General features: G+C 56.7%; 1 protein-coding gene across 1 annotated transcript in view; it reads right to left on the reverse strand.

The window, feature by feature from the left end:
* The window catches only part of IQSEC1 (IQ motif and Sec7 domain ArfGEF 1), a 387,553-nt gene that overhangs the window by 139,234 nt on the left and 222,209 nt on the right, over positions 1 to 26,110 (reverse strand). The window contains exon 3 of the mRNA XM_044920968.1: positions 10,948 to 10,992. Coding sequence (XP_044776903.1) covers positions 10,948 to 10,992 — 45 coding nt within the window. The remainder of the gene's footprint in view (positions 1 to 10,947; positions 10,993 to 26,110) is intronic.

Here is a 26,110-nt window from a genome sequence, read left to right on the forward strand (position 1 = left end):
GCAGCAGCTGCAAGACAGGGGACTGGGTGAGTGGGTGGGTGGGGGAGGCCTCTGAGGAACGCAGCCTCTGTTTTTCCAGAAGCCCCATCTGATGGGAGTCGAACGGGCCCCGCCCAAGTTGCAGATCCATGGGAAGATCAGACACTGCCATTATTTGAAGTCATTACATTCTGGGGTCATTTGTTAGCCAGCCTCAGCCAGTGGGGCACTTACATGGAGCCAGGAAGCTTCAAACAGCGCAGACAGGAAATGAAGCAAGGCGGCCCAGTGGGGTCCATCCCTTGGCTTGGACTGACCACATTCTGTTACCTCAGGGAGGTCACTTACCCTCTCCGGGGCTCTGTTCTGTTGTCAGAAATATGGGGAAAATAACAGTATCTCTTTCATAAGGCTGTTGGGAGGATTAATGGAGATACGTATAAACACTCAGGGAAAGTAAGGAGTAATAGTAATACTTATTCTCTAAGGGACCGGCCAGATTGGATTCCCAGTCAGCCTGACCTCAGAGCCTGCACCATCTCCCCAAGTCACAGAGTATCCGGGGTCTCACTGCCACGTTTCTCCTCAACAGACCGAACTTGCAGCCAAGAGCTGAGGTCTGGGACTCTGGTGTGTGTTGGGAGCACCCTGGTACCCCCTAACCTGTCCTGGAAGGTTTGCCTGTCCGGCTCCCTGGGCTGAGCGCTCGGAGCTGCAAGCCAACCAAGTTCACTCACGGGGGCTGAGGCTTAGGGAGCGCTCTCCAAAGTGAGTTTCTTCACACTGTGGCTTTGATACACCTGGCCTTGGTTATTTCCAAGTGGTCAGCGAGACCTGCCACTTAGTTCCCATCAGGAACTAAGTGGTCTAATCTAGAGTAATCCTACATTTGTAACCAGACATCCATAATATGCTCAGAGGCAAGGCTACAAGTCAGCCTGGGGCCAAGTGAACATGCACAGTTATAATTACTCTTGAAAAATCCCTCACTCCAGAGGACCTGGAACACACTGAGGGAACAGCACATGCGTGTCTCACCCTCCACTTCAGGATGCCTGAGGCTGTGTGGAGCTATGGGTGGAGTCCCACACCATTTACAGTGCTCTCTCTTCTTCCTCTCTGTCTCTTGCTCTCCTTTCAACATTAAAAATAGCATCTGGCTTTTAATACCGAGTGCAGGCAAGCATGTAGAGACACGGGGACTCTTGCCCACTGCTGGTGAGGATGCACACTGTTACAACCACTTTGGAAAGCAATTGTACAAACCTCAGTGAGGCTTAAGGTACTCATATACCGCCCTGGTACAAACCCTACAGAAACTCCGCAAACATGAGCAAGGAGGTATGTGCAAGACCCTTTACTGCAACCCTGTCTGTAACAGCGAAAAATGGGAAGCCACCTAATTCAACAAAACAGCAGAACAGATGTTGGCACAATGGCATAGTCATACAACGGAATACCATACACCAATGAAAACGAATGAATGAGAATTATACATGGTAACATGGATGAAGCTCACCAATAAATGTTGAGTGAAAGAATCAAGTTGCACTTTGAAGAGCTAGATAACTGCACACCTGTGTTCACAGCAGCATTATTCACAATTGCCCAGAGGTGGGAGCAAGCCAAGCATCTACTGACGAAGGAATGGATAAACAAAGTGTGGTCTCTACATATAATGGAACATTTTCAGCCTTAAAAACGAAAGAGATTCTGCAATCTACTACAGTGGATGAACCCGGAGGACATTGTGCTCAGTGAAATAGGCCAGCCACAAAAGGACAAACATTGGATGATCCCACTTACATGGGGTCCTTGGTCAGATTCAGAGATAGAAAGTAGAATGGGGGTTGCCAGGGGCTGGGCAGGGAGGGGAACGGGGGGCACTGGTGTTTAAGGGGGACAGAATTCTGTGATATCCTGGAGACGGATGGTGGTGATGTTTGCACAACAGTGTGAATGTACTTCATGCCACTGAACAGGACACTTAAAAAATGGCTAAGATGGTCGATTATAACTTATGTGTACTTTACTGCAATTGAAAGATTTTTAAAAGCAGGTTGCAGATTACATCATATATCTGAAGTGTAAAAACATGTAAAACAGCTTTTGTGTTAGCAAAGTTATAAGAATGTGCATGGGAAATAGACAGATGGAAAGGGGGGGAGGTGGTGGCGCACTACTTAGGTTTAACTCTGGGGGAGCGGGCGGGGGTGGGATGGCATTTGGGGGAGGTCCACAGGGGCCACCCACCACATTGGTAACAGTTTATTTGTGAAGTCAGGCGATTGGATATATTACTGTCTATGTTCTTTGCACCTGTTTCTTGAACAAGTGTACCCTGCGGTTTGCTGGGCTCTGGCGACTGGGGGGAGGGTTCCATGTCCTCTCACAGTGGCCTCTTGGCCAAAGCTGAAGGGTTCGCAGGGCCACCTTCTCCCCCCCCGCCCCACCCCCCACCCCGGTGAAATGCAGAAGTGCCCTACAAACATTCTTTCATTCTCTAGTTGAAATAAGCAGCTCTGCTCCTCCCCCAGCCTCAGCCTCTGGCAGAGCTCCAGGATTATTTTACATTAATTTAAGATCTCTAATGAAGAATAATTAACAGCTTCAAGGGAGCCTGGCACACCCTGTGTTTAGAAGTGGTTAATTATGCATTGTCTGCAAAACATCCTTTTCATACTCTTAAGTTTTGGGTCGCTGTTTTAAACAACGGAATATGGCATCAGGAAAAAAGCCAAGAGGTTCTGTTTGCAAAGCCTTCCTGGGCGGGGGAGGGGGGGTGGGATGGAAGGTCCGTGTGGGCCAGGACAGCCACCATTTCCTATGCCCCTACTAAGTGCTTTCCCAGAGTTGTCCCTGTCAATCCCCACAAAAGCCCTGAGAGGTGGGCTAGCAGCCCTCCCACATCGTACAGGGGCGGGCTTGGAGGGAAAGTGAGTTTCTGAGCGCTCTGCCAGGATGAGGTCTGATCATAAAGCCAAGTTCTTGTCTCCCTGATGTGTCACCGTTATTTATGGTCACTCACTGGGGATGGAGAGAGGACTGACCCAGCCCTGAGCATCTCATTTGCTGGGATGCATAGTTGGACTCCTCAGCTGGCAGCGAGTGGCCTCCGCAGCCAGATCACCTGGTAAAATCCGGATGATCCCACTGACAGGCCATGGGACTCTGGGCAAACTACTTCTCCTTCCTGTGCCTCCAGTTTCCCCTCAGTGGGAAAATGGGATAATCACGTCCCCCACTTGTTTGGGTTGCTGCAGGGTCGGGGCTTGGAATGGGACCTCACATGTAGTGGGTGCTCAGTGAGCTTCAGCATTATCGTCACCTGCTCCGCCTTCCTTTCTAGGCTCATCCCCTTACAGATACCCTACACTTCAGCCTCACATTTGGCCATTTTTTTTTTTTTAAGATTTTCTATTTATTTATTTGACAGAGAGAGACACAGCGAGAGAGGGAACACAAGCAGGGGGAGTGGGAGAGGGAGAAGCAGGCTTCCCGCGGAGCAGGGAGCCCGATGCGGGGCTCGATCCCAGAACCCTGGGATCATGACCTGAGCCGAAGGCAGGCGCTTAACGACTGAGCCACCCAGGCGCCCTTCACATTTGGCCATTTCTGAACCATGCCAGGCTCGGTCCTACTTCCTTCTGTTTGTTTATGCCATGCTCTCTGCCCTTCCCTGTCTGGAAAAATCCCACTCCTACAGCCAGCTCAGATGCCACCTCCTGCAGGAAGACTTCCTGGATTTCTCCCAGACAGCCTCCCTCATGCTGCTGGTAGTTTTGTGCCACCTCTACCTCCCATCTTTAATTTTCATGGCTTGTTAGTGGGTCTATTCCCCTTGGAGCCTGGGAGCTCCTTGAGGATTATATCCCATTTGTCTCTGGGCTGCAGTAGGGGCTTGGGAAAAGAGCCCCAACTCTGAATATGAACTTCCCACGGTGGGCGGGGGCCAAGGGGGCTGTCACCAGCTCCCCCTGGAGGCTGAGCCAGGCTGCTCACAAGGATCATGGGACTCCCAGAGGTGACGCTCAGCTTGGCCCTCCCTCCCTCCCTATATTTCTCATGGGGTCCTCACTGTGTGCAGCACAAAGCCCAGCCCCAGGTCCTGGACTCCAGTCCCTGGCACCCCCTCCGAGCTCCATGGTCTTTTGCTACCACCTGAAGACATCTGCCCTTTGAAAGCTTCTGGTTTCTTTCCCCACATACTTTTCCCTTTGCCTGGAAACCCACCTTCTTCTCAGCCCTGCCAACTTCTCCAGACTCTTCACTGCCCGCTCAGCTGTCACCTCCTCCGTGAAGCCCCCACACCCTGACCGCGACTCCTACCTTTTCCACCTGAGCCCCTGTGGAGCAGGGCTGTGCCTCAGTCATCCCTCCCGCTCCAAGGCCCTGGTGTGCTTGCATGGCCTCAAGTTGGGGAGCACTCAAGAGAGACTGTCTTAGAACAAGAGAGACCTAGGTCCAAATCTTGTGGCCTCACTTACTTGGCTGCCTGCCCTGCAGTCTCCACTGGCTCACCTGCTCAGAGTGGGGGCTTAGTGCCTCTTTAGCAGTAGGGCTGAGGATGAATGAACATGGAAAGTGCCCCACCTTCCGCTGTCACTTGATAACTAACAGCCAGAATATGCCAGGTGCCCCAAGGCTCTAACAACAAACTCCCCGGGGTGAGGGTGGAGTTTCGGCCACCTGCACAGGGTGGAGATCCCACCTGGTGGGGCCTTCCGCTCAGATGTGGCAGTGCTCATCAGATGCAGGACAGGCCTCTTTCCCTGGCACCCGCCCAAGAACAGGGACTTGCTTTCTGAGGCTGCCGGGAGACCCTCAGGGCCCGCCCCCTTCGGAGAAAGCCCCTGGAAGAGAAAAGAAAAGCTGCCATGCTTTCCCAGAGCTGCTCGCATGCTAATAGCTGTGGACTTCACAGAGTGTGAAATCAGGAAAAACTAATTCCCTCAGAATAGCTGGTATTCTAATTCCCTCCTCCCAGGTCTTTCATTACATGCCGTTGAAGGAGACCACGGGGATGGCCCACAATGCCCTTCCCGCTGGCCTAGGCCCCCACGTTTCTTGGCCAAGGTGTGCGTGCAGACAGAACACACGTGCAGAAGACATTGTCAGGTTTGTTAACATTCGGGCTCGTGGTGTCTGCAGGGAGCAGTCCCCAAATGCCACTATAATCAGTTCCAAACACCAAAAGATGGGGAAACTGGGGCTGAGAGAGGGAAAGCAACCTGTCCAAAGTCACACAACAAGGGAAGGGACTTGAACGCTGGTCTCCTGACCTCCAGACCAGGGATCCCCCATTCAGCCTCCCCAAATAGGTCTCAAATTCCTGCTTGGGATGCAGGCAGTCACACCTGTGAATCACATGAGCCACCCATTAGGCCGGAGGGAATGTACCGCGGAAGGGCCAGGCTGCCCTCCTGCGGGGTCACACCTGCCCAAGATCCAGTCCACTCCAGGGCTGATCCCAGCAGCAAGAAACAATGAAACATAGCATTTGGCCACCGAACACTCTGGGGCGAGCACTTCCCTGCAGAAAGCCTCCCTGAAGGGCTAGAGGGAGATGAGAGTACAATTAAGCCGAGTTGCAAAGTGACCCGCAGCAAACGCCCCCGCCGTTCTTGGTCAGTGGCGGGGAACCCCCCGGCCGACCTGAGGAGGCCCTGCAGTCGGCGGGCTGGGGGGTGGGGGGGACTTCACCTCACAGCCCGTTGCCCTGTGGCAGAGGTCCTCCCCGGAGGGTCCACGTACCTTTTATAGACTCCATGCAGCGGCTGCAGACACAGGAACTGCCAGTAATCCAGGCAAAAGGCCTTGAACTTGAGCATTTTCACCTTTCAGTCTCCAGCCGGCCCACCGCGGCTCCTCCACCGGGACTTGGAGAGGGATTGGGGGGAGCTGGGGGCCTGGCCACTCTGGCCCACCCTGGTCCCGCCGCAGCCCCCACTCACATGGCCCGGCCCTGCCCAGCCGGCTCCTAGAGCACACGCCTCCAATACAAAGAGCAGCGCGCACAAAAGCCTAGCAACTCGTTGGTGCTGCTCACCCGGGGCAGTCTCAAACTGCTGCTGTCTCTGGCGGCTGGTTCTTCTTGGGGTTCCCCTGGGGCTCCCCAGGGCAAACCAAGGCAGCCCTGGCTGTGCCCAGTGGCAGGGGCCCCCGGCCCGTCATCCTGGGGGGCCTAGATGCTGGGGCTCCTGATGGCAGCTCAAAGCCCCTTCTTCCAACCAGGCCCCGGACACTCGGTGGCCTCACCCGCACCTGGCCGGGTGGTTGCCCACCCGCCTGCCTGGCCCAGAGTGGCTCTGGCCCCAAAGACCCGGGCGTGAGGCCAGGAGGGGGCAAAATGACAGGCGAATGCCGACCTTGCTACCCAGATCGGTTATGTTTGGTGGAATCCCAGTCCGGCCTGGGTGAGCGAGAACTCACCACTTAGCCACATGGTGTGGGTGGGAGCAGCTTGGCTCTGAAAGGCAGGCAGAGAAAGACTGACAGGGCCGCCAGAGCCGTTGCCCGGGCGACGGGGACACATTGATAAAATCTAAAATGGAACCTCGATGACAGCTGCTCATTGGCTGCTGGGAGGGGACTCCTGCCGCCAGCCAGGGAGGGCAGGAGGGAGGAGAGCCGCGGGGCTGAGGGGCCATGGGCAGCCGGGGGCTGTTGGGCGGGATCAAGGGGGCCACGGGCAGAGTGGGTGGCTGTGTGGCCCCAGGACCTGGCCGTCCCAGGCGACAGAGCAGAACCATGCAGCCTGGCCTCTCTCCCCATCCCTGCCGGTGGGTCCTGCTTCTGCTCCACCGCTCTAGGGATCATTCCCTACACACCAGCCACAGGGACCTTAAAATGTCACTCTTCTCCATACCCTCATGTGGCCACATGCCACTCTCAGAAGAAAGGCCAAACTCCTGACCGACAAACTGGCTCCTGCTGGCCGTCTGATCTCTCTAGGCTCCCGACCCGCAGACACCCGCCCCCCCTTCATGTCCCCTAATCTACGACACCCTTCGGGCTTTCCCATGCAGTGCTCTCCGCCGGAGGAACCCCCTCCTCTGGGGCAGCAACTCATCATCCATCAGATATCACCTCCAACACCTCCTCAGAGCCTCCTTCACCCTGCACCCTAATTTGCTCCCCTGGACGTGCCCTTCTTCGAAACGATCCTGGTTACTTATTTACCGCAGCTCTGAGCTGGCTGCAGCACGTGCATCTCCTGGGCAGGGCCCCCGCCTCTCTCTCTTTTCACCGCCCATCCCCCAGCTTGGCCCCAGCTGGGCCCACCACAGGCACCCAGTCATCATTAGTGGAAGGAACGAAGGAGCTTGGGTAGCAGAATGGAAGGGTCTTAGCACATGAAATGCCCTCCTACGAACAGCACACCCCCCGCCCTCCACTCCAGGTCCCTGGTTGGCTCAACATCATTTACACAGTGGTGGTCCCGTGGGGTCCTTACGACCCTCCCCTGCTCGGAGATGAGGGAACTGAGGCTCAGAAAAGACTCCGTACCATGCATGAGGGGGGACATCCAGGAGACGGCAGCCTCAGATGGGAGCTGGTGCTGAGTCAGGCTGCCAGGCTCCTGGGGGCCAGGTGCGGAACCAGGGGCCTGATCCCAGCCCCGCACTCTGACAAAGCCAAAGAACAGAGTCACCTGCACCAGGAGGGCATTCTCTGGCATTGGCACGCATGCTGCTTCTAGAACAGTGGTTCTCAACCAGGGGCGATTTTGCTGCTCCCCGCTGCCCCGCCAGGGGCCAGGTGGCAATGTCTGGAGAAATCTGGGGTTGCCACAACTGGGGAGGGGTGTGTTACTGGCATCTAGTGGTGTGTAGATGCTGCTCAACATCCTCTGATGCACAGGATGGCCCCCACAATAAAGAACAATCCCTCCCCAGCTGTTAGTAGTGGTGAAACAGAGAAACCCCGCCCTGGAGAGTAACTCGCCTGGAAATATCCCATCGTGGACAGTTACAACTGGAAGGGCATTCGAAATGGCTCAGTCCAAGGCTCCTATTGTACAAACAGGGAGTGTGAGGCCCAGCCAGGGGAAAGGGCACACCCAGCATCATCAGTCTGCGCCCAAGCTGGACCCAGAAAGCCCCGCACTGTCCGGGGCTGGGGAGACACGAGCCGCTGGAGAACCGGGCTGATAACAGCGGGGCAGATGGGGAAGGAGGGTGACAGTGGCCATCTGCCAAGGGTGAGGAGCCTGTCTGCCTGTTTGCCAAGGTAGCACAGGCCTCGTGAAGTGCCGCCCCGCCCCTCTCCCCCCACCAGGACATCAGCTTCCCCCTCACGCCTGTGGCAGAGGAAGCCGGCTGTGCCTTTGAAAGGAGGCAATTGCTGGCTGGGACCTTTGTTTCTGAATTCCCAAGCTGTGAATGGGGCCTCCAGAACCTCCGTGGGATGGACGGGCAGAATGGCACCTCTTCCACTGGGGCCTGAGGGCCACGTTTCCCCGGGGCTCCCACAGCGCTGCCGCACAAAAAGCGACGGAGGCCAGGTGCTGGTGGGAGAGGCTTGGTGGGGGCCCTGGGTCCTGGGCCTGGGTCAGACACCAATATTCCTCTGGTCTCTGCATCTCAGTTTTCCTCATCTGTGAAATGAGAACATTGAGCCTGGCTCTGCCTGTGCCCCAAGGCTGCCGTGAGGGTCAGCAGTCAGGATGCATGGGACTGCACGATCACAGATCCCAACTGGCACCTGCCCCTTTTCTGTTCCTCAAATGGACCAAGCACGTTCCACCTCAGGACCTTTGCACGGGCCATCCCCACTGCCTGATGCTCTTCCTCCAGTCACGTGGCTCACCTCCACTTTCCTTCTGGTGTCTGGTTAAATGGTCCCTCCTCACAGAGGCCTTCCCTGACCACCCTGTTATCACTCTCTATCCTCTTCACCCGGATTTATTTTTCTTCATAGAATTTACCACCACCTGACATGGTATTTTAAAGCCCGATTCCTTTGTTTGCTGCCTGTCCCTCCGCCTGACACAGCATCTCAGCAAAGACAGCAACACTGTTCCCCACAGTATTGCAAGCACCCGACACCCATAGGTGCTCAGGAAATAAGGGCTGGGTGGAGGAGGGGGAAAGGGCAGAGCTAGGGGGTACTGCTGTCTGCTCTGACCCCTAGCTTGGTCCTCTAGGGCTATGAAGACACTGGGTCATTGGCTTCGAGGTCAAGTGTGACCAGCCTTGGGGGTGGTGGTTACCGTGGCCGTTTCCTGACCATGACCTCCTGTCTGGTCTGGTGAGAGCTGGGTCAGGGTCAAACCTGAAGGGAGCAGGGGACATGTGACAGCCCCTCCCCAACCCCCAGACACTCGGGGACAAAAGCCCCATGCACCCTCCCTTCATTCTAGAGCCTTCCCCGCCTGGCCCTGAGCAGAGTGCTGACTAGGGGCTGGCAGAGCAGATAAAGCGGCGGGGAGCCACACTGCTGGGTGGTTTTCAGAGAAACCGGTGGCTCAGCGTCTTTACAGCAGTTTCGTGACCGTCTCACCCTGGGCTCGGCCCGTTCTGCCACAGACACCCACGCACCTGCCCAGCACCCCGGGCCAGCCAGGCCGGGCCGTCCGGCGGTGAGCACGTGAAAACGCAGTGTGGCCGTGGGGGTGTGGGAGCCCGTGCGCGGGCGGGTGCGAGCAAGGGGCTGGCCGCATGAGGAATGGAGCGTGCACGTGTTCTGGACGCAGTGTATATGACGGTGCCGGCGCAGTCCCAGGAGCTGTGGGCACGAGGAGGTGTGTCCACGCGGGCAAGGAGTGTGCTGTGGCCTTGGGGAGTGATCACAGCATGCTCTGCTCACCGGCTGAGAATCCTGAACAAGTGACTTCTGTAAAATACTAATGTATTAGTTCTGTGCGGTGGTGAGGAGCTGGGTTACTGTGGGCTTTTGTCACATGTGCCCACTCCTGTCAGCATCACATGGGGCCGTGGCCATGGGGCGTCCCCATACAGGATTATCTGAGTGTGGGAGCTGCTGTCCACCCCCCAGGGGGGCTGCCAGCACCATGACAGCTCGAGGAAGCAGCACCCGGATGGTCACCCCTCTGCCCTCCTCAGAGCCTCAGGCAGCCTTAGGCTTTCAGAGCCGGTGGCCGGGACCATCCCATCCCAGTGGAGCATCCATGGCTCTTGCCCCAGCACAGGGGGCCCAGGCCCTGCAGTGTCTCCAGTGCTGGGGCTCAAAACCTCATGGGCCTCCTTTCAGGCTCCCCAGAGGGACTCAGCTCGGCCCGACCCTCTGCCTCACCCCTCCTGGCTCTGCATGCTGGGCCACATCCACCCTTGCGGATTGTCACCAAGTACGCCCCTTCTTGGCAGCGCCCGTTTCCCACCCCTCACAAGGACCAGCCTATTTCTAGTCAACGAGGCCAGTCCCCTCCTCCCTGGCTCAGGCTGCTACGTCAGACACGGCTCCCCACGCCAACACCACTCCAGGACCAGCGGCCTGTGACTTGTCTTTTGTGCCCCTGGCCTGTGAGCAGAGACTGACTGACTTCCGATCCACAGGACCTTCCTCAGTGTCTCGGTCTCCAACCCTCTCGTGTAAAGTTAGAGAATGTCTTTTTCTGAAGACATCTTATGGAAATGTCAAGGTACAAAACACATGTGAAGGCAGAGGCCCTCGGACAGCCCCGCTCCCACCAACTACCATCCGAAAACTGATAGAAAGCATCAGCTTCGCCCTCGGGTCACTGCCCTGTTGTCATGGGAACTGGTGGCCGCAGGCTGGCCCTCAGAGGGACCCCAGTCTTGGATCTCAGAGGAACCATTAGCTGAGCCCTAGTCCTCAGGGGACCATTCCTCCCTGGACTGGTTCTCAGAGGATGTGTCAGCAGTACCTCTGGTCCCTGGGGGAGGTTTAGGGCTAAACGGGGAGACTAATTTCCCATGATGCCTCTTGGGCCCACCCTCGGTGCCGATGGGAAGAGCGGGCCCAGAGGAGAGGGAGAGACAGTACCTGTAGTGGTCAGTGGACAGGCTGCTTCCGGTCTCCAGGGAGCTCCTGAGGCGGCAAAAGTGAGACAGTGTTACCCATGACCCCCACACGACAAATGCTCCCGGGGCTCATGCCAGCTCAGGCCACACTGGGTGGACCCAGGACAGGTCCTGGGGTAGGTGAGCAGCCCTGGGAAACGTGTTTGGCCCCCACATGCAAGAAACCATGTGCTTTCTTTCTCTCTGACAGGTCAGTGAGAAGCTGCCCTGTCTCCATCCCACACGCCAGTTCGGAGAGCTCAGTTACAAAGGACCCTTGGCAACATCGAGTCCAGCTACTCCCTGCTCACTGGGGAAACCAAGGCCCAAGGTCCCACAGGGAGTCTCCCAGCCTGAGGCTCCTTGTAGCCAGAGACCCAACGGGGGCCTGGGCCTGCCACCTTGCAGCTCTGCCCACTGGCCCTCTTGCCACTGACCAACCCTGCCCATGCACGAGCTGGCCCCTGCCTCCTCACCCTCCTCTCATCCTACCCCCACCTCCAACCACCCTGCTACCTTGCTGGTCCTGCAACATGCCAATCTCATTCCTGCCCCAGGGCCTTTGCACTTGTTCCCTTTACCTAGGATGCTTGGCCCCCATCACCACATTTGACACTCACTTTCCCCTCAGAGAGGCCTTCCTGGTGTGTCTAAAGCAGCCCTGCCCCTTATGCTCTCATCCCATCACTCTGTTTTATTTCTTTCAGAGCCCCACGTGAAAGGAGCTAAGCCATTTAGCTGTGGGCTTGTTCACTGCCTATCTTTCCAGGCAGGGTCTTGTGTGTCCTGGTCATTGTTGGCCCCACTGAGGAGACCAGTCAATCCTGCCGCCTGCTATAAACGGTGGGTCAGAGGTGGTGAGTGCAGGTGAATGCAGTCAGAGGAGGGGAGGGAGCCCCACCTGAGGTCCCACAGTGGCCTGCGAGGCAGCCTCTTAGCCTCATCATGGCTGAGGATACTGAGGCTCAGAACAGGGAAGCACCATGCGTCTAACAGCTCGAGACTGGGACTGGGCCAGGATTGGGACTCAGGTGTGTTTGGCCTGGGACCACCATGCTTATCCCTAAAGGGGCCTCCCCTTGGAGTCCTCGTAGACTACAGGCCAGGCTCATGAACTCCATGCCCGGAGTCCAGAGCCCCTGCACAGAGACTTGATGCCCAGCTCTGGATCTGGGCCCAGAGCCAGCCCAACCTGGGGTCAGACCCCACTCCACCCTCACTCGCCATGGGTTTGCTACAAGTCCCTTTACCCCTCCGTGCCTCAGTTTCCACATTTGTAAAAGGGGGATGAGTAAATCGTTCATGGGGGCAAATAATGGATTTGAAACGACTATGGAGAAACACAAGCCTCTGTTTGCTGTGCATGGTAGCATGGCCAGTGTCCTAGACCTTTGGGGCCTTGGGGTGTGGCCTGGGTCCCCCAGCACAGCCTGTCCCTGCCCTCCTGGGGAGCGGCTATTATGACACTGGACACACCCTTGGAGGCAGTGTCCCTGGACTATACCTCTCCTCCCATGCCACGCTGCCTGTCCTCCCGGAACGCCACCTCTCCCCACCGTGGCCACCCTGCACACCCCTCCCCCACCCGATGCCTCAGAAGTCCAGGGCCCCTGCTTCCTGTGGGCCTGTGCTTGGCACTTGGGCTTTGCCATTCTGAGCCAACTCTGGGTGCTTGCCATGGGTCATCCAAGCTTCAGCCTCGGTTTACCTACTTGCCCTTAGTAGGCTGACCCTCCTTCCACATCCCCACACTGACCTGCAATTCTGGTCCAGTGAAAGCATTGCTGGTTTGCTGGATCCCATGTTCAGCAGGTTAGATTCCCCAGAACAGAGCCCTGCCCCAGGCCCCTCCTCCTTCTCCAACCCCAGCTGCAGAGGCTACAGACCAGCTCCCTTCCCCCCCGGAGCCAGAGCTCACTCCAGGGCTCAGCAACTCTGCCTGTGTCAATGAGGCCTTGCCAAAGCTCAACGAGAAAAGAGGACGTAAAGGGCGGTGTCAGGATGCTCTCCAGTCACTTTTCCAGACTGTTCACTGTCCTGTGCCTGCTCAGGTGGGTGATGGCTTTTCCAGGGGGAGAGAGGGCGGGGCTGGCCAGGCAGGCCTTACCTCCCTCCCGAGGCAGGACCCCATACTGGGAGTGGCAAGGAGCTCCTGCCTTCGGGAAGTCCCTAGTCCAGACAAGGAGACCCAGCGTTCAGCACCTCTCCCCCAACAACTGGCCCCTCAGATGCAGATGTGCCATGGGAGGAAATACCAATATGATGTGACAGGGACACAGCAAAGTGATACCAAGATGCCCAGGCACAGAGCCACTTGACACAGCACAGGGATTCGGCTCCCTAGATCTAGTCCTGCTCTGACTACATTATGAGAACCTGGCAACATCCCAGCCGGCCACAGAGAGCCCACCTAGTGCTAGGGGCTGTTCCCACACACGTCCTCATCTAACCCTTGCACAACCCTCACGAAGCACAAAGCAAGTGCAGCTCAGGGGCCCTGTACGTGGGACACCATTCTGTTTCCTGCCTCTTTAGCCTGTAGCAAACTCCTATTCACCCTACAAAACCTTGCTCAAGGGTCAACTCCTCCTTGCAGCCTTCTTTGCCGACCGTGACCTCCTAAGCAGATTGCTTCCTTCCCTCCTTCCTCCTTTCCCCTCTCCCTCCTTCCCTTCCTCCCTTGTTCTCTCTCCCCCTTCCCTAATAAGAGCAAATCTATTTGGAGCAGCTCCTCTGTGCTAGGAGGCACTGCCATTAACACTTCCCGGTATCAACTCATTTAGTCCAGCGTTACGGTGACGCGTCAGCATACTATGACACATGGCTCCAAGATGTCGAAGCGTCCACGATGTTTTCCAGCCAGATAGCACTGTCACTGAAGTACACCTATGAAGAGGGGGACTGTCTTCTGAACACGACCTGCCCCCACAGGGCTGAGGGGCCTTAACAGTCACGCAGGGCTGACCTGGCCTGCCGTGGCCCAGGCCGAATCCCTGTGGCAGGTAGTGGCCTCTGCCTGGGCTCTCCACTCCTCCCCACCCATGTCTCTGCCCAACCCCAGGATCCCCTCGGTAGCCTGAACCCCTCGGCAACCCCCCTCCTGAAGTCTCATTGACCCTCCAACAGCCCAGCTAGGACTGGCTGTAAGTGGAGACCCTCTCTCCACCACGTGCCCTGCTGGGTCCACGCAGCCTTGGCGCCACAGACTGAGGCCCGTTCTGCTCACCACTGTCTGCTGCTCAGCCCGGCTGCCAACAGGAGAGGCTCAGGCCAGAGCAGGGAAGGCCTAGAGTGAGGGTGTTTGGAGACCATGAGAGGCCGCCTGGCTGAGCATACCTGCATTTGGAACCAACCACCTGAGCTCACACCACAGTTCCAACCTTGGTGGTGACAGAAACCCTAAGCCTCGGCCTCCTCCTGGGACAAGGGGTGGCAATAACATCACATGGATGATGAGAGGAGAGATGAGAAAGAAAAAGCGCTTTGTAAACCAGAAAGCGCCAGTGCATGCATATTTGAGGTACTCCTACAGCTATTATCATACGTGTCAGAGTGTATATTGAGATGTCAGGCCTTAAACGTTCAAACATGAGTTCTAGAGCCAAGAGGGCCAGGGTTCAAATCCTAGCTTTGCCACATACTAGCTGTGTGACCTAGGGCAAGTTAATGAACCTCTCTGTGCCTCAATTTAGTCTCCCCAACTGTAGTGTTTTGGGAAGAGGCAACTGGCTTATACATTTAAAGCACTTAGAACGGGGCACCTGGGTGGCTCAGTCGTTAAGCGGCTGCCTTCGGCTCAGGTCATGATCCCAGGGTCCTGGGATCGAGCCCTGCATCGGGCTCCCTGCTCGGCGGGAACCCTGCTTCTCCCTCTCCCACTCCCCCTGCTTGTGTTCCCTCTCTTGCTGTGTCTCTCTCTGCCAAATAAATAAAATCTTTAAAAAAATAAAAAATAAAGCACTTAGAACAATGCCAGGCACAGAGTCAGCATTCCATAAATGCCAGCTATCACTAGTATAGATAGGATTCAAAAGAATTACTCAGCATACCTTATATTATGTAACATACATGATATAGATTATATTAATATATAATACCAACAGTAAGTCAGCAAAATATCAATGTGTTACATTAACACTAATTCTGTATTAATACACATTTGTTTTATTCACATATATAAAACCCTCAATTTTATATGTGGGGAAACTTCTTCAAGCCACTAGTCTTACTGGACGACTGGAGTTGCTTTACCTCTCCCCGCCCTGGGCACCCTGGACCAGGCTCGGACATAGGGCTCTCAGTCAGCCAGGCAGGGCTTCAACTCCTCCTCCTGTCTCCCGTTCAGGCGCAGGGGATAAGTAGCCCCTTCTGGCCACCCTGGACAAGGCGACTGCCCTGGGGCAGTCCTTCCTTGGAAGCCCCTGCCCCCCCACCCCGCCCTACTGTACTGGGCTCCTGGGGAGGCCACTTCCTTTACCTTCAGAATAAACCGGCTGCTCCAGTCCTCTCTAGCACAGCTCCTAAACAGCACCCAGCCGTTTATACCAAGTTCAGGAACAGGAAAACTGCTCTGTGCTGGAACAAGTCAGGAGAGAGCCCCCCTGGGGGATGGGCCATGACTGGCAGGGCCACGAGGGGACTCCTGGGGGGGCTGGGTCATCTGGGGTTTTGGGGCCTTGGTGCTGATCACATGAGTGTGTTGTCTGCGACAATTCCACGGGCTGTACACTGTATTTCAATAAAAATTTACATTAAAAAAACCTGTGTGGTTCAGCCCCAGCCTGGAGCAGCAAGAAAAACCCAGAGCTTGAGTCTGTTGTAGCTGGAGGCCCCTTCAGGCACCCTACAGCAACTGTGTGTCCTCGGGAAAACCCCTTCCTCTCTCTGGCCTCAGTTTCCCTCTGCTGAATGAGGAAGTGGTCAGTGTTTCTATTCCCAGCTGTACAGTGGGGACGGCGCTTTTCAGAATTCTGATTGTATTGATGCCTGGGCCTTAAGCCAGGCCAATTAAGTCATATAACCTCTGGGGGCGTGTTCCTGCACTGTGGGTGTTCTGTTTTGTTTTTTTAATTCTTTACTTGGAAATAACCATAGATTCACAGGAAGTAGTAAAATACAATGTCCTGGGAGGTCTCACACACCCCCTTCCCCAGCCCCTTCCAGTGATAACATCTTGCACAACTACAGGGCACCATCCAGGCTGACATAGGTACCATCCCCCATGGTTATTCTGACTTCACCCATGAGACAAGCACATGTGTGTGTGCGCGTGTAAGTGTGCACGCATGCGTGTCTCCATGTAATTTTAACACACCTGCAGCTTGGTGTAACTCCCACCGTGATCAACGGCACAACAGTTCCCCACCAGGCTCTGTGCTCCCCCCGCAGCCACGCCCGCCTCTCGTCCCCAGGCCCTCCCTGCTGACAACCACCCATCCATTCCCTGTCTCCATAAGTTTGCCACTTCAAGACCGCTCTACAAATGGAATCGTACAATGTGTAACTCTTTAAGACTGGCTTTTTTCACTCCGTGTAATTCCCTGGAGGTTCATCTGAGTTGCTGAGTAACTCATTACCTCCTTTGGATGGCTGCTGCGGACGTAATGCGTACTCCACGGCCCGGACGCACCACAGTTGTCCACTCACCCACCGACGGACATCTGGGTCGTGTCCAGTTTGGGGGCCCTAATGAATAGAACCGCTACGAACATTCTGATACAGGATTCTGTGTGAATGTTAAGTCTCATATCTCTGGAATAAGTGCCCAAGAGTGCAACAGCCGGGTTGCACGGTGAGCGTACATTTATTTTGAAAGGGAACTGCCAAACTGTCTTCCAGGGTGGCTGGACCATCTTACCGTTTCCAGCAGTGATGTAGGCGTGATCTAGTTTCTCTGCATCCTGGCCAGCGTTTCGTGCTGCCACAATTTTTAATCTTAGCCACTCTCAGAGCTATGAAGTGAGATCTCACTGTGGTCTGAGTTTGCATTTCACTGACGACTAATGACGACCACTGTTTCCTGAGTTTCTCTGCGACCCGTGTATCTTCTCTGGTGAAATGTCTGTTCACGTGCACCTTCATTTTTAAAAGCTCCCCAGATGGGTTTAATAGGCAACCAGCTAATCCCCTAGCACCATCTGAACTTGGAAAGTTTAAAAAGAACCTGGTCGCTGCTGTAAGAATTCTGGGCGGCCTGTGCTTTCTGGAAGGGATACTTGGAAGGCTCTCTGGTGGGGTCCAGGCTGCCACAGGTAGCTCTGAGCTACTGTGTCTCAGGCCCGAGGGGACCCTGTCTCTTCCTGAGAAGGAATGGGGAGACAGAGAGCAGAGACAGAAGGCATGGGAGGGGACCCCTCCTGGGAGCCCCTCACTCCAGGGAGTCAGCGCAAAGCCCACGGGAGCCTCTACAAGTGGATTTGTCTGTAGAAAGCAGTGGGTGGCTAAGTCCATGTGTGGGGTGAGGGCATGACCCAGGAGGGAACCTGAGGCCAGGCAGCTCCAGCCTGTCACAGGCCCTGGAAGGGACGTATTTGTGGAATTTACGTCAATCTCCAAAGGGGCGGGGGAGGCCGCACCCCTCCCTGTTACACTGTCCCTCCCTCCCTGTCATTAAATAAGCTGGTGGTCACTGCATCAACCGTACGAATAATAGCAGAGCACAGCAAGGAAATGAAATCGTCCCCCACCCCAGCTCTCTAGGGACTAACCAGTGTAACTATTTGAGAATATTTTTTGGCCGGGCCCTTCTCTAAATGTGTGCCCATGACTGGGCATATATATGTTTTTTGGTTACATAAAAACACAGTCTGTTCTATAAAATACTCCCACCCCACCCCCTCGCTCCACACTTCTCTTGAGTGTGTTTTTAGGTCTCAAATATTCCTGCTCGTCACCCCTTGGAAAGCTGCCTGGAACCCCTGTGAGTTGCCCGCTGCCCCAGGTGGGTGCTGGGCTTAGGTCCATCTCTCCTCTCCTGGTAAACAAGGCTGCGGGACCGTCCCATCAATACGGTCTCTGTGCACAGGTTGGGATGTTCCTCTAGGACCCATTCCTGGAATTTCTGGGTCACGGGGTGGGAATGTTTTTATGTCTCTGCGTACACATGGATGCTGACCCACAAGGCTGGACCAACACACTCCCAGCAGCGGTGACGGCGAGCGCTCGGCCATTCTCAGGGCCACAGAAGTGTGTCTGTCTGGGGCAGAGGCAAGGCCGAGGGAGGAGGCGCTGTGCGCCATTCTGCCCCATGCCCACCCCGTGCCCCGTGTAGGTGAATCAGCTGTGACCCATGCCACGGATGCTGTGTGAGCAATGGTGTGCCGGGTCTGGGCTCGCGACCACTCTGCTGGCTGCTGGGAGAAAGCACCTCAGGGCCAGGGCCCGGGGGCTGTCATCCTTCCTCTCTGGGGGCGCACAAGCAGAGACACAGAGAAGGGGCTTGAACCCAGGAGCGCCCCTCCCCTGGGCCAGGCTGTCCTGGTGTCTCATCCCCTTAATCCCTGAGGGGTGAGGCTTTTTGCCCAGGGTCACACAGTGGTGCTCACAGACCCACTGGGGTTCCCAGTTCTGGTCTCATGAGCTAAGGGACGCTGCCTCAGCCTCTGCTTCCTCATCTATGATCTTCCTGTCTCAGGGGCCAGAGTGAGGCTCCGGGAGCTGACAGACTGGAGGCGCCTTGTAAACCAGACAGACGTGAGGTGTTGCCATGTTGGCCCATGCCCCGGCTGTCCTGCCCAGTCCCCCACGCCCCTCCTGGGGCTTCCCTCTGAGAAGGCCACAGAGAGCTCCTGCCCACCCACCCTCAGCCTTCCTGTCCTGGCTCTGGGCCCCAGACAGCCTTGCCCACCAGCCTGAGGCCCCACCACCCAGCGGCACAGTGAGGTGATTGTCCCCAGGTTGGCCTCCATGCCCCTCTATCCTGCCAGGAAGCTCTGCCTAGGAGCTCAGCCTGAGTCTGGAAAACTCCCTGCTGGCGGGGCGGGGGGGGGGGGATGTGTCTCTGTGCAACCCCCCTGGACAGAGGTGTGGAGAGAGAGATCGGGGCGACCAGGCAGGGGCCCTGAGTGAGACCTGGAGTGCATCTAGTCCATCTCTGGGCCTCAGTTTCCCCATCTGCACCATAGGAGGGTTTGTCTACAGAAGTGGTTCTTAACTTCGGGGGTGGGGGGGTCTCAGGCCACTTTGGGACAGTGATTCATGCATCCCACCTACTAAGCACACAGCCCCCACTTTGGGCCAGGCTCTCTAAGAGCTTAGTACTGACTCCTATCGCCCTCACAACCAGCCTGCAACTCGAGATGTTCACATCCCCACTTCACAGATGAGAACACAGAGGCTCCCAAACGTGATTAGAGGCATTATTCTGAGCATAGGGCGATACAGAGTGAGTAAGATAGACATAACACTGTCTGAGTGGAGGAGGGGGCAGACAAGAAAAGTAGATAAGCATGCACACAAACAAGGTCATTTGGACCAGTACAGAAAGTAGAAGCAGGTGTATGAGACAGGGGAGGGGGCACCCTTAGACACTAGCCAAGAAAAGCCCCTAGGAAGAAGTGACCACTGAGCCTAGGTCCGAGTGACAATCAAATGCTGGCTCAGAAGGATGGGGCTCTGTGTAAGGAATAAGCAAGGGAAAGGCCTGAGGTGGGAGCCAGCTGAGCACGTTCAAGGTGAGGGTCCCTCTTGTGGAGCGGGGGGCCAGGCCAGGCATCTGCTGCTGGAATGAAGCCTGTCTTGGAGAGGGAGGCCCACAGAGACCCCCAAGACCACCACTCCAGCATCCCAGCTTCTTCTGCCACCCAAAAGGCCCCACCAGGGATTCTCTTCTTAAGGCAGAGACATCCGCAGAAGGTGTCTACAGGCCAGGGCAGCTGGTGAGGGCACATCCAGTTTTTCCTGGTTGGGGGAGTGAACTGAGGCCTCCGCCTGGGGCTCGGACCCCAGCCACGCCTGTGCCCCAGGGCCTTTGGCACTGCATCTGGGACTGCCACAACCTGTCATTCCTAGGTCCAATTTGCTGATGGGCAGTGAGCACAGAGGTGCCTTAGTCTAACCCGGGCCAGGAGGGTGGGGTGTGCTGCAGTCCCTCCCAACTGGGACTCCTTGCCCTGCCCATCTCCAGGAGAGATGCAGCTTCCAGCAAACTCACTGGGTCCCCCTGGCCTTTCTGGAGGGTCCTTCCTAGGTTTTCAGCCTCACCCCTACCAGGTGTCAGGCTCTTCAGGAGGGTGCTGACAGGGACTCAGTTAATCCTCAAGCCTGTGGGCAGTTGGAGGTTCTTACCCCCATCTTATAGATGAGGAAACTGAGGCTCAGAGGGGCTCACACCTGCCCGAGGCCTGAGGCCTCTCGGCTGGTAAGCAACCCCACCCAGACCCTGACCTGGGTCATCAGGGCTCTGTTCCCCACCCTGTTCTCCATGGTCCCCATCATCCACAGTCATTCCAGGCAGCTGACCCCCACCCAACCTTAAGGTGGGAGATTTGCTGAGCCGTGTGTTCCCGGAGGATATCTTTCCCCTGCAGGGCTGGGGATAGGCGGAGTGGGAGGCTTTGGATACCCAGAAAATAAGCCAATTCACCCCAAACTCAGCAACTTACACATTTAAAAAATTTAACTTTTAGTCAACATGTTCTCATGGTTCAAACAGAAATAGAAAAGATATCAAGTTTAAAGTCTCCCTCCCCACCGCCCTGCACCCACCAACGTTCCCCCTGCCCCCCAGGGAGTCCCTGTCAGCAGTTTCCTGGGCGTCCTTCTAGAACGTCTTTACGTGAACACACACAGACGCATATGTGCCGAGCTGTAGGTACTACGTATGTACTTGCTCCTCACACGGAGGTCTCCTCCCAGACACAATGCCCTGGCTTTTCCCCTACCGGTACATTCTGGAGCTCACTAGCGCCCCCTGAGCCACCTCAGCCTGAAGACTAAGCCAGGTGAAGGGGGCACGTCTCCAGGGGTAGGGGCGAAGGGCAACTCTCTTCTGTGGTCGGGGAATGCTGGGGGGCCTCCTTGACCCAAGCCCCTGACCCTGGAGTAGTGGGGTGGGCACAGTGCATGCTCTGGGATGCCATGGACCTCGGTGGGCGCTGCGTCCCCTTCCACATCCGACATGGGGCCCACTAACAGCACCCCAGCTCACAGACGCACTCTCAGACCCACACTCTTACCATCACGTGGGCGTGCGCGCGCACACACGTGCGTGCACAAAACACAACGCGCGCGTGATTGTGCATACGTACAAGCATGGAGACCCCCCGCCCCAGCACCCAGCTGGGAGTACCCCGGGGTGGGCTGGGGCGCAGGCCACCAAGCACAGGGTCACGTGATGAGCAAGTCAGCTGGGATGTGACGCCGCTACTCCCGCCTTCGTGCCTGCACTCAGCAACCACATTAAAGGCAACTCTGCCTCCAGCCTCCCTTAGCTGAAAGCGGGGAACCAGGACCTAGGGTGATGAAGAGCTCAGGTTCCACTTGCAAGCTCTTTTCATGTAGATTTGGCCCTCCTTCCTGCAAACTGGGTGTGTTGATTCAGTTCAGTTATATGAAAGTTAAAAACAACAAAGAACACTTTCAGAACCTACCGCTGGCCCGGCCCTGGGCTAGGTGCTTTATTGTAAATCTCACGGGGAAACCGAGGCTCAGAGTGAAGGCTCACAATGAAGCCACTACGTGCCGAGTGCCCGCTATGTGCTGAGCACTGGGCATGTGGCTTCTGCCCTTCCGAGCACCCTATTATCACCCCCACCTTGCAGAATGGCCAGCTGGGCACAGAGAGGGGAAGGGGCTTGGCCCCAGTCACACAGGAAGAGAGGGCACTTGGGGCGCCGTTCTTGACTTCAGGGCAGACTAGACTGGAGAGGGGGTGGGGCAGAGGGAGAGAGTCAGGTCTGCACAGGGCAGACCCCAGTTCAGTATGGGGGACAGTTTCTCAAGGGCTGCAGAGGGCCCTGAAGCCTTCGGAGGGGGGTGGTGTCTGCAGGCAGAGCTGTTGGGCACTCCCAGCCCTTGGATCCAGGGGTGTGGTGGTCTCTAGGTAAAAGGGGAGCCCTAACCCACCCCCTCTGTTCACGAGAGAGGAGCTGGAGAGGAAGAAGCTCAGGGTGAAGGCCACAGTGTGGGGGCTTCTAGTTCAGGGGCGGCAAGATGCCATCACAGCACGCTCTGTTCCCCGCACGTCTGGTTTCTGCTCGGGACACAGAGCATTTTCCGGGCAGAGGGCTCTAGCCCAGGCAGAAGGCCTTGCATGTCCTTGGCCCTTGGGGTGGGCTGGTGGCTGCAGCAGCAGGCCGAGTCTGTCCTTGGCCGGCTGGGCAGGGCTGAGCCTGGGGTGCAGAGTCGAGGGGGTGGCTGGAGGGGCAGCGTCCCCACTGGTGGTCTGTCCCAGCCCCTGACCTCCCCCCACTCCAACCTATAGGTGCTCCCGCAGCTCCTCCCTGGCTGCCCCACAGGCGTCTCTGTACCAGCAGCCCCCACACTGGGGGCCCATCTTGGTGACAGCACTGCCAACCACCCAGACCCCAAGCCAGATCCTGGATGCCATAGTCTGTGACACCTTTGCTGCCTTCCTCTCTCTCCCTGCCCCCAGCCTCAGGCCGACCCTCAGTGGGCACTCTGCTCTGGCAAATCCTTGGCCTCCCCATTGGACCACCTCTGGCTTTTTCCATCATGCCCGCCCCTCCCAGCCCAGGCCTGGCATGGGGGTGCCCTCTGAACGGTGCTTTCTGGATGAAAGAAAGAGAAACAGAAAACAAACTTCAGGCTGAAGGAGACAACGTGGGATGTCCTTCTCTTACCTGACAAACACAGAGGGCTGCTCTGTACCAGGCTCTGGCCTGTCACTATGGCCTGGCTCAGGTGCCATCTCCTAGGCACAGCACCCCAAGGTCTCTGGTCCCTCAGTCAGTACAGAGATAGCTGCAGAGCCCAGAAAGGAGACGGCTGTGGCTGGAGGGAGGGAGCAAGGTTGAGGGGGGGGGGTGCGGCTGGAAGGCTCCTGAGGGCCTGGCCCGGAGATCTTACGATCTGATATGTGTGCAATGTCAGTGAGCCAGATGTAGCCCTAGGACAGGGGGTGAGCAGTACTGCCGTCCCCGAGCTCGAGTCCACACCCTGGTTTTCCACTGATGGGCTGGGTGACCCTGGGAAGAGCCCTGCTCTCTCTGGGCTCATGTCCCTGTCTGGACCTGGGGCTGCCTGGCAGGGACACCTGTCTGTGAACTGATGACAGGCTCAGGGCACGTCTGAGGAATAAGGACAGGATGGAGGCAAAGCCATAGCACGGCCTAGCTGGGGAAGGCTGCTGGAGGGCAGGGGGCCTGTGTGTCCAGCAGAGCAGCCCCGCCCCTGCCCGTGGGGCTCTGGGGTTGGCAGATCCTCAGCCCTAGGCTCCAGGAGGAAGCAGCTGCCCTGAGAACAGGAGGGAGGGCACCTGGAGAACCCAGACTTGATCCAGGGCACACATGAGCTGAGCCCAGGACCCAGATCTAGACCACCCCTTTGGCCCACAGGGACCCCGAGATGCGCTACGTGCCTCCTGGAGCCTCAAGCTCCTCTTCTATGGAAGGGCCTCCAAGCCCTGCTCTGCCTCTGGGATGGTTCTGAGCTGCACACGTACTTCCTAGGTAGTGCTCTATAAACTGGGAAGTGCTGTGGACAAATGGAGGGTGCTGTTCATTCCAGCTGCAGAAGCCCAGGCCCTCCGAGGCCCCCAGCCTTGCTGACCAATTGCTCTTGCCTGAGAACCCCATGTGCTGTCTGCAGTCACCCCCGTGAGTCCTCACCCTGGCCTTGGGGGGCCAGCAATGGCCCATTTTACAGATGTGGGCCGTGCCTGCCCCCATAGCCCTTGCTCTGCCTCTTCCCTACACTGTTCCTCCCCCGGGAGGCAAAGCACAGACAGGATTTCCCTGCCTGGGGGGCTGGTGAAAAGGAGGTGAGGTCCATCTGAAACAGATGATTTTTTTGAGAAACACACAATGCCCTAGGCAGATTTAGAAAAAAAAAATTGTTGTTGTTTAATATATACTACTGGGAAAAGAGGAAAGACGAAATGGTAAGAAAAATGGTTCTTGTTTAGAGGCCCCAGTTGGCTAAGAAAGAGGGAGGTATGGTAGCCTGCGGTGGAAGGTCAGCTGGTCCTGAGCACCGGGGGTCCTGGAGATTTATGCAGATACACCCGGTTGCAAATCCTGTCCTCCCATCTGCACAGCCCCTGGCACTCAGGGTCAGCTGCCTGGGTAAAGGCCTGCCTCCCCGGGGCCCAGCTGGGGCTCTGGGAGCTCTGTGTGCCTTTGCCCACTCCCGAGTTGAGGCTACCAGCTTGGCCTATGCTGCCCTCTGACTCCAAACGGACTCAGCGGGCTGTCTGTAGCCTCAGTTTACAGCCCCTCCCCCACAAACACACACATGCGAATCCCCCTCCTACACTCCCGGGGCGTGGGCCAGGTGGGGCTGACCCTGTTGGCCCACCTCCAGGGGGAGCCAAGTGACAGAGGCTAGCCAAGTGGCACACGGCCTCCCCTGGGCCATGGACAGGGTGTCAGGAACGGCCGTGAGCCCTAGAGCGCCCGCATGGGAACATGACCCGGGGGGAGGGCAAGCAGGAGATGGCGACCAGAGTAGGGGAGCCCCCGGATTCAGCCACACCGAAGCAGGCTCCTGGACTGTGCACTGATAGTAACCATTCACATCTCTTCTGACTGGAGTTTCTGTCCTTTGCAATCCAAAGGCTCCTGGATTAACACACTCCCCAGCCCCAGCCTTTCCCTTCCCAGATGTCCCAATTTTTTAAGTCCCAGGGTGTCCCAAAGCCTGTCTCTGTGCAGTGAGAATCCAGGGAAGGAAGGGGACGAGAATGTTATTTTAGGTGACAGATCCACCATGTGCTTTATTACCTCACTGAATCCTGATGGCCACCCTGCAAAGTTGGAATTATTGGCCCCATTTTACAGGAAAGGAAACTGAGGTTCAGAGAGGTTAAGCCATTTGCTCCAAGTCACACTGCCACCAGGTGGCAAGGTAAGGGGTTCCATCCAAGCAGCTCCTCAGAGGGTGGCCGAGCCCTGTGGCAGGAGGCGCTATCGGAAAAGGCCTTCAGAACCCCAATACATGGGCCCCTCAGCTCTGCCGGGCCCACCCATTCTCAGGGAGCTTTTCCAGGGCAGCCTGATCACCCAGCAGCCCTGGAGACGGTCAGGGCCTGGAGTCGACCAGGATGGGGGACTGAGGGACCTGGAAGGTGCCTGCAGCCCTCTGGGTGACAAATGGGTGAAGCCGGGCGTTTCTCTCTTATTGGATAATGAGAGCAAATGTGAGGAAGCCTGGCTCTCTGTGTTATCTCAGGGCCCAGCAAACGTTGCGAGAGACAGGCTGTGAATTGCAGTGAGGGCTGTGGTGATTAAAAACGCATCACTTCCCTTATTAACCATTCCAAACAGATGCCGGGACCGTCTTGACGAGGAATGAAACCGCCGGAGCCAATAAAACATCTTGCAATTAGCCATGCTCAGATCGGCCTCCCGTTGAGCTCTAAGACTGCTCCGGTGGGACCCTGTCACAATTGGGTGATCTGTCCCTCTGAGGACGGGCCAGGGCACCAGGGTCCAACAAGGTCAGGCCTGATCGGAGACAGGGGGAGACATGGGACATCTCCAGCCCGGGCCTCGTCTTCCCAGCTCATCCCCAGGAAATCCAGTAGACCAGAGAGGGGAGGCCAGAGTCCGTCCGCTGGGGGGTCTGTCCAGGGAGCCTGGCCCCTGAGATCCCAGGTGGGTGGGGCCCCGAGCGGACACCACACTCGTCCCGGCTTCAGACTCACTGCCGCCAGCCTCACTGGCCTCGTCCCGGCTCTCCCTCAACATGTGACGAGTCAATTTGCCAAAAGCCCATTCACTGAGAAGTCAATTTGCAGGACGACAGACTCCTCAAAAACACTTGCTTCCCTTAACCTTTTAGTTTTAGTTGGCTGGGTTACATTTTTGTCTTCAAATGGCATTTGAAGCAATGTTTGATTTGTGTCTGTCCCAGTTCCCTGTGGCTGGGTGGGAGGCAGAGAGCAGGGACAGAGGGGCTGGGAAGAATGAGGTGGCTGTATTATCACTCATGGAGGTGGCACTGGGCAGAGGCTGAGCGGGAGGGAG

Source organism: Neomonachus schauinslandi, chromosome 1 (genome assembly GCF_002201575.2).
Source record: "Neomonachus schauinslandi chromosome 1, ASM220157v2, whole genome shotgun sequence".
Taxonomy (NCBI): domain Eukaryota; kingdom Metazoa; phylum Chordata; class Mammalia; order Carnivora; family Phocidae; genus Neomonachus; species Neomonachus schauinslandi.